The sequence below is a fragment of the Eschrichtius robustus genome, chromosome 20 (genome assembly GCF_028021215.1).
Source record: "Eschrichtius robustus isolate mEscRob2 chromosome 20, mEscRob2.pri, whole genome shotgun sequence".
Classification (NCBI taxonomy): domain Eukaryota; kingdom Metazoa; phylum Chordata; class Mammalia; order Artiodactyla; family Eschrichtiidae; genus Eschrichtius; species Eschrichtius robustus.
The window spans coordinates 64017858-64031381 of NC_090843.1; the positions used below are offsets into that span (position 1 = coordinate 64017858).

A 13524-nucleotide genomic window follows, 5' to 3' on the forward strand; every position below is an offset into this window, starting at 1 on the left:
AAACAAACTTATGGTTACCAAAGGGAAAAGGGAGGGTGGGAGGGATAAATTATGAGTATGAGGCTAACAGATTCAAAGTACTATACATAAAATACATATACAACAAGGATTTACTGTATAGCACAGGGAACTATATTCAATATCCTGTAATAACCTATAATGGAAAATAATCTGAAATATATATATGTATGTATTTCAGCTTTACTGTACACCTGAAACTAACACAATATTGTAAATCAAATATACTTCAATTTTTTAAAATGGGCCAAAGATCTTAACAGACATCTCACCAAAGAAGACATCTCAAAAAGATACTCCACATCTCAGGTCATCAGGGAAATGCAAATAAAATAACAAGACACCACTACACACCTATCTGAATGGCCAAAATCCAGCACACTGACAACATCAAATGCTGGTGAGGATGTGAAGGAACAGGAACTCTCATTGATTGTTGGTGGGAATGCAAAATGGTGCGGCCACGTTGGAAGACGGTGATTTCTTACAAAATTAAACATATTTTACCGTGTGATCCAGCAATTGTTCTCCTTGATATTTACCCTAAGAATCTGAAAACTTATGTCCACACAAAAAACTTGTAAATGGATATTTATAGCAGCTTTCCTCATAACAGCCAGAACTTAGAAGCAACCAAGATGTCCTTCAGTAGATGAATGAATAAATAAACTGTGGTCCATCTGGAAAGTGGAATATTATTCAGCATAAGGAAGAAATGAGCTATCAAGCCATGAAAGGACCCAGAGGAGCCTTAAATGCGTATGACTAAGTGAAAGAAACCAATCTGAAAAAGCTACGTATTGTGTAATTCCAACTATATGACATTTTGGAAAAGGGAAAATTATGGAGCCAGTAAAAAGATCTATGGTTGTCAGCGGTTAGGGGGAAGCATGAATAGGCAGAGCATAGAGGATTTTTAGGGCAATGAAAATACTCTGTATGATACTATAATGATGAATACATGTCACTATATATTTGTCCAATTTCATAGAATGTACACCACCAAGCATGAACCCTAAGGTATACTATGGACTTTAGGTGATTATGATGTGTCAATGCAGGTTCATCAAATGTAACAAATGTACCACTCTGATGGGGTATCTTGAGAATGGGGCAAAGGGTATATGGGAAACCTTTGTACCTTCCTCTCAATTTTGCTGTGAATCTAAAACTGCTCTATAAAAACTATCTTTTTTAAAAAGGCGGTTTTGATGCAAGAACAGAAAAACAAGCCAACAATACTGTGTTGTATGTTTGAAAGTTGCTGAGAGAGTAGATCTTGAAAGTTCTCATCACAAGAAAAAAAACTGTCACTATGTGTAGTGATGGATGTACCTAAATTCACTGTGGTAATCATTTTGCAATATATGCATATATCAAATCATTATATCATACACCTAAAACTAACACTTTCTGTCAATTATACCTCAATAAAAAATAAAAAAACTCATGCACATGGGTACCAGGAGACACATCCAGGAATGTCTATGGCAGTTTTCTTTGAAAGAATAAAGAACTATAAACAATGCAAATATCTGCCAACAGAAGAGTACATAAATGAGCTATGATGTATTCATCTAATAAAATACTGTATCTCAGTGAAAATAAATTAATTACTGCTACTACATCATACAAACGAATCTCAAAATCACAGTTCAGTGCAAGAATCAAGTACAGATGAACTTTTAAGATACAATTCCATTTATGTTAAGTTCAAGAATGGACAAAAGTAATTAATATATCTGCATATATATATAAACAGGCAGCAAAACTATAAAGAAATACAAGGGAATAATTAGTATAAAATTTAGGATAACATTACCTCTGGTTGGGAGGAAGAAAGAAGGAATAAGAGAAAGGCACACAGGGGATTTAGGGAATGGTAACACCCTATTTCCTGGCCTGAGTAATGAGCACATGGGTGTTATTATACTGTTTAAAAATATACATACATATATATATATATATATATATATATATATATATATATATATATATATATATATATATATTAACACTATTTTGTTTCCATACCCACAAAAAATTACTTTCCCCTGAAGAAATCTATAAAAAGAAATATAAATTATGCCTTCATCTAAGAATGCTAAAGAAAATACTTCTTGAGTCACAGTCTTCAGCTAGAAAATAGATCTGATAATTGCTATAAATCTATCTCATCCAAAGTTTAAACAATATACAAATTTTTGGTTTTTATCTTGCCAAAAAAAAAGTGGGTTATTCTAAAAATCAGTGTCATTTAGGATAACTTTTGCATAAATACAAAAAGGTAAAAGCATGCATGCTCTTTCCACAAGCTGCATTTAGGCCTGGGCAGGTTGGGGACCACAGCTTTCTTGGACCACTTACCTGATACTCAGGTCATAACTCCCACTCAGGAGAAAGTTTTCCTCCTCACACAAGAAGAGGGTACGGACACTCCCAGTGTGGCCTCGGAACTTGATGGGTATCTGCTTTACTTGTATGATGTCCAGAAGCTGGATCTTCCGATTGGACGACATAGCTAACAAATCTCCCCCAGGATAGTGGATGACTCTGTTTCGGTCCCACCTGAGTTGCCAGGAAAAGGATAATCCATGGAAAGAGGAGTTAGTGTCCTTCCTAGAACTCAGCACAGTGCCTTTCACCTGCAGCAATGCTATAATGGAAAATCCAGGGCCTTCCAACAAGGGATATAGCAGAAGGCAAGGCCTAATGTTAACGGTCCCTGATGGATCCCCACTTCACACCATAACAAAAATCCATTTCAAACAGATTTAAAACCTAAACACAAAAGGCAAAACTATTTTAATAGTTTCTGCTAATGTATGATAAATCATCAAGACACAGAACAGAGTAAGCAGCATTTCCCACCTTATTTGACCATGGCAACCTTTTTTCATGGAAAACCTCAGAGGAACACACTTGGGAAGCCCTATACCCACTGCATGGCCCACTGTTGGGTTTCTTTTTTTTTTTTTTCCCTTAACCAATATCCAGTGAGCATATATTAGGGGCGAAGTCTTGTGATAATAGGTGCTAATGGGAAATACAAAGATAGATGAATAAGATATGAATGGACTTTGCCCTCAATGAGCTTACAGTCCAACAAAACAGGGTGAGTTGAATTAATTTTCCAATCATAAGATTATTAGCAAATAGATAAAATATGAGCAGGATGACCAAATAATTTATTGTCCAAACTGAGATTTTTTCATTGTGAAAGGGGACACTGTTGTTAATTATTTGAGGACCACAGAGTAAAGTGGAATTGTTTCAGTAAACAGGGATGTAAAGTCACTCTAAATATGAGGAGCACTTCCTGACATTTTTGTCCTCATTCCATTTGTCCTATCTAGAGTTCAACCAGTCATCTTCTCTTCTAAAGAGCACGTATCACCACACTATCCATAAAATCTCAGCTCTGCCTTTTCCCATCTGCTCTGTCTTCCCCCTACTGGCTGGTCAAGAAGCAATTTGTTAGTAAGGTTCACAGCCAAAAATAGAACAATGATGGCCTGCACAAAACTTTATGAATAAAGAGTGAAGTCCTAGGTCTAAAGTATGCTAGAAAGTTGCCTATTAAAGGGTCTTCTTATGGCATATTCAAATGATGCCACACTAGGTAGTTATCATAAATACCATTTTCATATTTAACATGGGAAGACATTCACAGTACCTTGCCAGAGTGGGTTACAGAACTATGTAGAGCATAGCCCCATTTCTATTTAAAATATGTATTCATAGAGGCAAAGAAAAAATTCTAGGATAGACATCAATATTAATGGTAGTTATCTCTATGTGACAAGATTGTAGGAGAGCTTCCTTTCCTCTATACATTTCCTGGCATTTAGTGGATTTTTTTTCCAATAAGGATATATTACTTCTAAAATAAGAATTAAACAGTAAAGATATTTTTTAAAAAGATTTCATGCCTGTGAATTGTGCAAAAGCTTGTTGGTCAGTGTACCGAGAATGTATAAGGGGAGAGTGACCTCCAGCCAATGCCAAGAATGGTGCAAAAATCAAGCACCTATTCTCCAAATGGGATCTCATGTGGGTTTGAGGCTGGGGCTTGAGGTGAGGAAAGATTGCCTTTCCAAGTGAGCAAAGGTCATGGGAGTCCTCAGATGCCCGTGTGGGTAGTTCAGGGGTCCCTGGAGACCTGGATTCTGACCACAGTACCTACATGTCAGAGAGAATGCGGATGTTGTAAGTGCCACAGAAGACATTCCTCTCCTCCATCTGCACCTGCTGAGTTTCCTCGTTCTGGTATGCGGTCCACAGGTCGTAGTCATTCTAACAAGGGAACACTTACAGTCAAAGGACGGCAGCAACCTGACCCCAGACACGCATCCCTGAGACTCTCCCCTGGCGAGGGCACAGGGGCCCAAGAGCTCCTCCCCTTCAGGCTGTGGCCGCTGCTACGTGGTGATGGGGAGGGACCCGTGAGCAAAAGGAACCCCTGAGTGAGAAAATACTGAGTTAAAGGTCCTGATCCTTCTTCCACCTCTGATTCTGAGAACGTCCAATGTTGCTGATAGCACAACTTTTCCAAAAATGAGCTCACGACCAGGATGCACGCAAAATAAAGTCACTGGTGCCCATTTCACAGAAGCCGGGGTTTCAAGTTCCTGTTGTGTGTGCACGAGACAGTACAGAGCGTACTCGTGGGAACTCAAGTCACATGTGAAATTCCTGTTGCACGCTCTACTCATTTGTGTGTCAAAGTTTTCATACATCTGCAACCTTCATTTCTCCTTACGGCTGCCTCACAACGTACATCACTTGCCCCACAAAGTATTCTCACCATTTTACAGATGATGCATCTGAGCCTCAGAGAGGGGAAATCAATTTTATCAAGTCTCAACAGGGGTGTTCCCCGTCCCTTTCCAACATTCCTTCCCTTCCTTCCTTCCTCCCTCCCTTCCTTCCCCCCTCCTTCCCTCCCTCCCTTCCTTCCTTCTCTCCTTCCTTCCTTCCCTCCTTCCCTCCTTCCTTCCCTCCTTCCCTTCCTTCCCTCCTTCCTTCCATCCTTCCTTCCTCCCTCTCTCCCTTCCTTCCCTTCCTTCCTTCCCTCCTTCCTTCCTTCCTTCCTCCCTTCCCTCCTTCCTTCCTCCCTCCCCACTCCCTCCCTTCATCACACACTTTCTGAGTAGCTATGGCCCTCCAGGGATGCTAAATTCTGGTACAGATGACTCAACTGGAATTCCAGTTCCAGTCTTCTTCCCAGCCTCATTCTTCAACCTCAAAAAGCAGGAAATAGCAATCACACTAGCATAAAACCAATAAGACAAGGTGAGTTTGTGATGAAAGCAAAGAGGACCACAGCACCACGTTTGTGTCTGGGGACCTGTCTTCCTTCCCAACCTCAGCCTTCTCTTCCACGCCCGTCCACTCTTCCTCAGCCCATTCTCCTTCTCGATCTTTCACCAGGTCCTGACGTCCACATAGAAGTCTCCCCCCAGAAGAATCCATCAGCCTGCTTCCCCTCGCGTGTTCAGGCAGCTCTGATATCCTGCCTTGAATTAAACGAGGCTGCCCCGGCTTCTCACAGCCCAGGCTGGAATTCCTTGGCTCTCGCTCACCCACTGAGCTTTGAGAGCCTGGAGGCTACTCGGTGGAGCCGATGGGGTGAAAAAGATCTGGGTTCGAATCCCAGCTCTGCCGTGACCAGCTAGGAGACCTTGGGTAAGTGTTCTAACAGCACAGCCTCATTTCCACACCCACACACTGGGAGCAACGCTGTTCACCCGACCCATCGTGAGGATGAGGCAGATCACGGAAATCAAGCACAGGCAGTACCCGCCGCAGCCGCCAGCCCCGGAAGCCCTCGCCACTCGCCTCCGCCTCTTCCCAGCAGCCCCCTCACTGCTCAGTGCCACTGCTTCCCTACCGCTCTCCATACCTTTACCTGTTTCTCTTTCTCTTCTTAAATGAATTATACATTTCTAAGCATCAAACACTGTCTGGGTAGTCCTTGTTTGTCTGGCAATTACTGGCTACATCACCTAAGGAAGAAGGGTGTTGGTCTTGTTACACTTAACAGAGCGACGGGCTTGGAAAGAGCGGGTCAGCCTTGAACTTATGTCTCTTTCGCTCCAGTGGAGGCCTGACACTCTGTTTCTTCATCTATAAAATGAGTGGAGGGGCCAACTCAAAGCTTTCAAAACTTGCAGGTCCACAAATGTGCTTTCTTTGGCCCATGTAGTTTTTTTTTTTTTTAAATGCTTTTAATTGGTTGCCAGCATTAAAGAAAAGCAGGAGCTGTCCCGTGATAATTCAGATTTCTCACTTCCCTTGAAAGCTCAGGCGGCCTGGGAAGCCGGGGTGCACAGTCTCCCGTGGCAATACTCAGCTGGACCTGAGTAGTGACTGGACCCCCCAGAGTCAGCACGGCCCCATCATCCTGCTGCCCTCCCCGCCCCCCTCCCTCCTTGTGTGACCAGAACGGCCTCTACAGACTAAGAACTGGACCCTTCTCTTTCTCAACTTCTAATTGAAACTGCACAGTCTTCCTATGGAAAGCTACAGTCTGACCACCCTTGTTAAGTATCCTTTTGGGGCCCATTGACTAGATTTCAAAATTGAAGGCCCTTGAGCAGAGAGGAGGGGGCAGAAGTCCACTGGTTTGGGGAATGACCACCACGCCTGAACGCGCAGAACCCAGAGCTCAGAGTCTTCCATCTGAGACACGATACTTTTTTTGTTACTGCCCGAGATTTTGTAGAGAGGTCTGAGGCTAAGTAACTCCTTCCGTCCTAGAACCAGAATGAACCTGGAAGTGAGAGGTCAGAAAGCTCAATTCATTCTGGACCCTGGACATTTGGGGACGGCCCTAGCCCTGCCCTCATGTCCTCAATCCCGAGCGACAGACCCCCCTGCAGCCTCTCAATACAGGGACAGAGGTGGTGAGGAAAACCCCAGCTCCTGGCTCTGAGCTCCCCGCTAGATGACAGATGCCATGGACACAGGACCTGACGTGGGAGCTGCAGTCACGAAGAACCCTGAGAAGACAACCAAATCAGCCCCCTCATTTAACAGAAGAGGTAGTTAAGGCTTAAGGAGAAAAAGTCACTCGCTTAAGGACACACAGCACCCAAATGTGGTCTCCCTTAGGGAATGCTGCCTCCCATACCCTACATCCATATGCTCTATCCTACACCCTCCCATACCTTACATCCATATGCTCTATCCTACACCCTCCCATACCCTACATCCATATGCTCTAACCTACACCCTCCCACACCCTACATCCATATGCTCTATCCTACATCCTCCCATACCCTACATCCATATGCTCTATCCTACACCCTCCCATACCCTACATCCATATGCTCTATCCTACACCCTCCCATACCCTACATCCATATGCTCTATCCTACACCCTCCCATACCCTACATCCATATGCTCTATCCTACACCCTCCCATACCCTACATCCATATGCTCTATCCTACACCCTCCCATACCCTACATCCATATGCTCTATCCTACACCCTCCCATACCCTACATCCATATGCTCTATCCTACACCCTCCCATACCCTACATCCATATGCTCTATCCTACACCCTCCCATACCCTACATCCATATGCTCTATCCTACACCCTCCCATACCCTACATCCATATGCTCTATCCTACACCCTCCCATACCCTACATCCATATGCTCTATCCTACACCCTCCCATACCCTACATCCATATGCTCTATCCTACACCCTCCCATACCCTACATGCATATGCTCTATCCTACACCCTCCCATACCCTACATCCATATGCTCTAACCTACACCCTCCCATACCCGACATCCATATGCTCCATGCTACATCCTCCCATATCTGACATCCATATGCTCTATCCTACATCCTCCCATATCTGACATCCATATGTGAGGGCTGAGTCTGGCCTTCAGCCTTCAATGGCCAGTAGGAAAGGACACCCACAGTCGCTTGCCCCAGGTGCCATCGGAACCCACCTTCGTTCTCAGTTTCCATTTCTGATTTTTCACGCGTAGGTGCTTCCCGTCATCTGCCATCTTAGGAACTGGGATAGTAACCTTGTTGGCGTAATTAGGGTCTATTCCCCTGGTGTAGGACCCCTGGGGGAAAGTAACAGAAAATGGCTACTCTTAGTTCTTCCACTCCAAGAGGAGGGGAAAAACTAGTGCTTGGCAAGATCTGAAAGATGGGTAAGTTCTGGGCAAGGAAGGCCTGGGCCTGGCCAGCTAGGCCAGTGGTGTGTGTAAACTGGCTGAAGGAGGGTAACGCCCACCAAACATCCGGAGGGGGACCAGCGAGGACGGTGGGTGGTTCCCAGCTTCCAGCATGTCCCCTGGCTCAAGGCCTCCTCTCCCTCTGCTGGGAAAAATCCAAGCTACCAGGAACCCATGATTTAGGGTCAGGCTTCTGGCAAGAAACAGAAGTATAAATGCCAGAGATGGTTACTATCCAGGGGAAACTGCATTTTAACCTAAAAATACACTTTGTGGCTCTGTAAACACCTGTGTACCTGAGGCTTTCTTATATTGCACAAGCTGCAATACGGCTCCCTGGGGAAAGTTCCCTGCTCTGTGAGGCTCCGGAAAGGCTCTGCCTCTGTCTTCCCAAGAGGTTTCTATACGTGTCATCCCTGCTAGATGCACCAACAAGGGGAGAGTAAATGGGGATGTCGGGAGTCCGCACAAAAAGGCAGTTGAGGAAGCAGCAGGAGGCCAGCTCAGGGTCTACCGCAGACGGAAAGGCTGGTGCAGACATGAGGCTGGTCTACAGCTGTCCCCTCCCAAAGGAAGTACCTGCAGGAAGGTGATCTGGTGCTGGATGAAAGAGTGCATGCACATGTCAGTCTTGACCTGCTGCGCCAGCACTGCCCAGTGCTGGCTCACGAACACACACCTGTTCAGGCTGTTCTTATCCAGCATACCTGGAAAACAAGAGGTGGACCTGGGGACCTCCCAACTGCGCTGCGATGGTGGCGGGCGGGGAGGGCGGGGTCTTGAGAAATCCCCCAACAGGCCCCGCATACTGAGGATAGACTTGGAGAGGTGGGCGGGCAGGTGACGGATGAAGTCGCGGTATCTGCTGACCCCAGAAGACAGCTCTCTGACGGCCTCCAGATCCACCAGCACATCGGCGGCGGGGGCCGAGCCTGCTTTGGACACGCTTGCTTTTTCAGAAGACAGCCTATTCATCTCGGAAATATACTGGAGTGAACTCTTCCACTGTCCTTCTAGAGGGAAGCCGGAGAAGGGGGCACGGTTGGGGCGTCTTTGGGGTGGTTTCGGGCCGAGAGCAAGTCCTTGACAAAAGCTGTCCCCCAAAACAGAGCTCATCAGGGTCTACCCTGAGGCCACCGGGGTTTGGTCATTTCTTCTGCCAAAATGAAAATAGAGCTTCCCCAACCAAACGCACAAGCAGTTTTCAGCGTGCCCAGCTCAAGTCGATGTCTGTGGCCTCAAAACTGCCCTGCTGGTGAAATGGCATGGTGTCTGGAGTTTCCTTTAAATGAGCCCAACAAGAAAAAGTCTCAATTTCAAAAGAGGGGGATGGAGGAAATAAGATGGGTAAGATGGTGATAATTACTGAGGCTGGATGACGGTTATGTGGGCGATGATTACACTGTTCTACCTACTTTTGAAACTTGAAAATTTCTGTATAAAAAAAAGCGTTTCTGAATCTATGTTTTGTGTTTCCCGTAATTATTCTGTGTGTATGTCTTGCTTCAAAAACCAAGTGAGGACGGCCTTAAGGTCAGGGCCCAATTCCCCACGGCTTTTGTTTCCACCTCAAGACTGAATCCAATGCTGCAAAAATAGCTCCTGGTGGGTTGGATTCTGGAGGTGCCCCTCCCCATCCCCCCACACCAGAGGTCAGGGGCTAGACCAAGAGATTCTGGCCTGGGACAGAAGGGGACTTAAGGTCACACTGACTGATTTTATTTTATCTTTTGGCCATGCCCCACGGCATGTGGGATCTTAGCTCCCCGACCAGGGATCGAACCCGCACCCCCTGCAGGGGAAGCGCAGAGTCTTAACCACTGGACCACCAGGGAAGTCCCACACTGACTGATTTTAATCCTTGTTTCTCCCCTTACCAGATGTGGGATTAAATGAGGGAATAAATATCACAGAGCCCAACCCACTTTGTAGGTGACAAGTGAATGTTAGTTGCCCAACTCTGTCCTCCCCAGATACCATTGCCCTACCAGCCCCTCCAGCTCCACGGGACTCCCTCCCCATCGGCTTTCTTCCTACCAGCGGACTTACCAGTAGTGGCTGCTCCCCACCACACATTTTCGTGCAAGCTTGCTTTTCCTGTAGTTTTGGACAACGGGAAGGATGTGTGCCCGGGTCTGGCTGCCCAGCAGACTTGTGAGGTCTCGCACGGGGGCGTGTGGCCTTTCTCAGGGAAGAAAAACACATCCTTGGAGTCTGGGTCGTTCCCTGAAAAACAAAAGGCCAAGATGAGCGGCTCTTTAAGCAGGTGTGTGGAGAGGAAGTGGTAGAGAGAGATGGTTTTATTTCTACTGGCTTCTTTTTAATCGACACAAAACGGACCAGGCCAGTTATGTCTGTTTTTATTTGGGGCCTCTGAGTTAACTACGTAAAAATCACAGAAAGCCTCTGTTGGCCTTTGCCAGCCCACCTGCACTGCAAACTTCATCAGAGCTCTATATACACGAGGACAGAGAGAGAATGAGAGGGAGAGAGGGAGGGAAAGAGAAAGAGAGAGAGGGAGGAGCTGGAAGAGGGACTGCTTTTCCGAAGCTTTCGCGTCATTTTCTTCAATGATATGAATAAACGCCCTTGAGTCAAATTAGAAAATTTAATTTTTTTTCTTTCTTTTTGGCCATACCGCGCAGCACGCAGAACTTCCCCCAGCAGGGATCGAACCCATGCCCCCTGCAGTAGAAGCACAGAGTCTTAACCACTGGACGACCAGGGAAGTCCTAGAAAATTTAGTTTTTAAGAGAGAAGCTCCGCTAGGAAAAGGGGAAGGTTGCCACAACCTGTAAATGGACTTAACACAACTTTTAATACAAGGAGCTGATTCCTGCGGTGGGTAAGGACCTGTGTGTACAGATGAGGCTACTCGAGCCTGCCGCCCCTGTCCGGGGGCCAGCATTGCCCATGGGAGATGACCAGGACGGGGGGCCTGGTTTTCAACCCCCCAACTGGGTGACCACGGCCAAATCACTCAGATTCCCTGAACTTCGACTTCCTCGCCTATAAAATGAAGGAGTTGGACTGATCAATCTCTAATCTAACTTATGGGATCCTCTGATTTTCTCCACCGCTTCTTCATTCCAGATGATTATTCTTTTACTTCCTGGACACACCAAAGAAATCAAGGGCATATAAGGGGATCTAACTGCCCCCAAGGTCACGTAGCTTTAAACTTTCCTGGGAATCTATGAGCCTGCAAACAGGACCACAAACCAGGTCTCGTGGACAGCAGGAATTCCCTGCCTTCAAGAGCTCAACCTCTGAATCCCTCCATCTGACGCCCTCTCCCAGCCTTGTCCCAGTCTGCTAATCCTCTGCTTCTCGTACTGGACCCCCTGCAACCCCCAGTCCCTTGCCTCCTTTCTGGTTGCTTTTGCTGCCCCAGTCCAGCTGGCCAAACATTTCCAAGACCTTGTCACCGACACCCCAGACCACCGGCTCTCAAAGTGAGGTCACCAGACCAGCATCAGCATCCGCTGGGAACTTGTTAGAAATGCAGACTCGTGGCCCACATCACACCTGCTGGGTCAGGACCTTTCGGGGAGGACCCCGGCCACCAGGGTTTTAATAAGCCCTCCCAGTGATTGTGAAACAAGCAACGATTGAGAACGCCTACCCCAGCCTTACTTGGCCCTTCCACTACCTCCAGCCTTGCATAAACTCCAAGTCGAGGTTGGATTTTATGTGCAAGCAAGGAATACAGTGGGATGAATGAAGGAAAGCCTTAGGTTTTGACCTCTTGGCCTAGTTTCCGTGCAGTGCAAACTGAAGGGCAAAACAACTCAGTAGCACCCCCCTTACCTCCCTCTCAAACCCGCTTCAATCCCTAACCCGCTAAAGCAGGAACCGCCCCAGCATTAAGTAGCAGACGCGCAGACCCGCCATTTCTGGGCCTAAAGGATGCAGAAATCCCTTTGAAACGCCTGATAGTTGAAAGTTCCTTCTGCATTTGTCCTTTTATAATTTTCTAGCAGGAAGTCACATTGAGCAGCTTCTCCTTCGGTCAACAGGATCGGGTGTCAGCACAAAGCGCTCTGTTCTGCCATCTGGAAGATCCCCGTCTACCTAAGCTTGTCCACACCTCCCGTTCCTTGACGGGCTCCTGAAGCCCGGCCTCCTGGTCTCCGGGGACCCTTAGGTCTCTACCTGTGGCCTCGCTCACCTGAGGCACCGTTCTGCCCTCTCAGAAGCAGGGCTCTGACGACATCAGCGGCAGTGAGCAGTAGCTCGGGGTCGCACATCTGCAGCAGCAGGAGCATGTAGTTCGCCTTCGTCCGGGAGCTGCTGTTTCCAAACCAGCGCAAAATCCCCCTCATCTTCTGCTCCACCGTCTCGTCCAGCGTTTGCTTCAAGGAGGACTTGACGATTTTCCCCTCCTTCTTGCTGAGGTTGACCCGGGACCTGTGGTAGACAAAATCCTTCCCCTGCGTGGTCTGAAGGATATTTTGAAAATAGTGTAACAAATACAAGCTATCCAGCTGCTGCAGCATGCTGACCAGAAACCTCCTCTGGGACATCCTGCCCACCCTTCGGAACCACTCTTTGGTGGAGAAGATCTTCCAGGCCAGGACACACGTCTCACACTTCCGGCACACGGGGACAGAATTGTTCCCCTTCTCACATCGAAAATAAGGGGCATTCTTGAGCCTCGATTCCATGTTTTCCATGGTCCCGAGATGACCAGCTCATTTTATCCTTGCCGGCTGTCAACTGCCCCAGATCCCAGAGGAACAGGAGAGGCTGATAAATATCCCAGTTGAGCCTTGTCAAATGTGAACATCTCCCAAAGAATAAGGAAACTGCTGCAATGGGCAGACAGCTGCTCTCCCCAGAAACTGCCGTTGAGTCTGGCTTTCTGTACTGACCTCCTAGGAAACGTGCCTTTACCGTAAATCTCCTAAGCCTGGCGCTGCTCAGGGGGAGGCAGTTGCTGTATATTCTGAAAGAGCTGGTCATGTCGATTCTAGAACAACAGGAAGAGAGGTAGTCAAATTTAAATAATGTACGGACCCCTTTCAAAGGGGGAAAAAAAATATCGTGTAACCTGGTGTTGAGCTTCCATTGTTGTTGTTCGTGAGTGACTTTTAAATATTTGTGAATATGAAATTAGATGGAAACGTCTGTGAATGGCTGTTTGGTTAGAATGATCCTGAATACGTTTATAGTCATCTTAACTCACCATCAAAGTGAAAACACAAATGTTTAATATATATTTGTTACTTAACTGCTTCAGAAGGTTAACCAGAAACCTCTGCAGGGAAAACTCCCTAGTGGAAAAAAATGTC

The 13524-nt window shown here is 46.5% G+C and overlaps 1 protein-coding gene across 1 annotated transcript in view; it reads right to left on the reverse strand.

The window, feature by feature from the left end:
• LOC137755589 (F-box/WD repeat-containing protein 10-like) overlaps positions 1 to 13524 on the reverse strand; it is a 61071-nt gene that overhangs the window by 23177 nt on the left and 24370 nt on the right. Inside the window, exons 9-15 of the mRNA XM_068531789.1 lie at positions 12402 to 12923; positions 10280 to 10456; positions 9040 to 9243; positions 8810 to 8937; positions 7994 to 8116; positions 4205 to 4314; positions 2386 to 2586 (exon numbers count right to left, since the gene is read on the reverse strand). Of these exons, the coding sequence (XP_068387890.1) occupies positions 2386 to 2586; positions 4205 to 4314; positions 7994 to 8116; positions 8810 to 8937; positions 9040 to 9243; positions 10280 to 10456; positions 12402 to 12923 (1465 nt within the window). The remainder of the gene's footprint in view (positions 1 to 2385; positions 2587 to 4204; positions 4315 to 7993; positions 8117 to 8809; positions 8938 to 9039; positions 9244 to 10279; positions 10457 to 12401; positions 12924 to 13524) is intronic.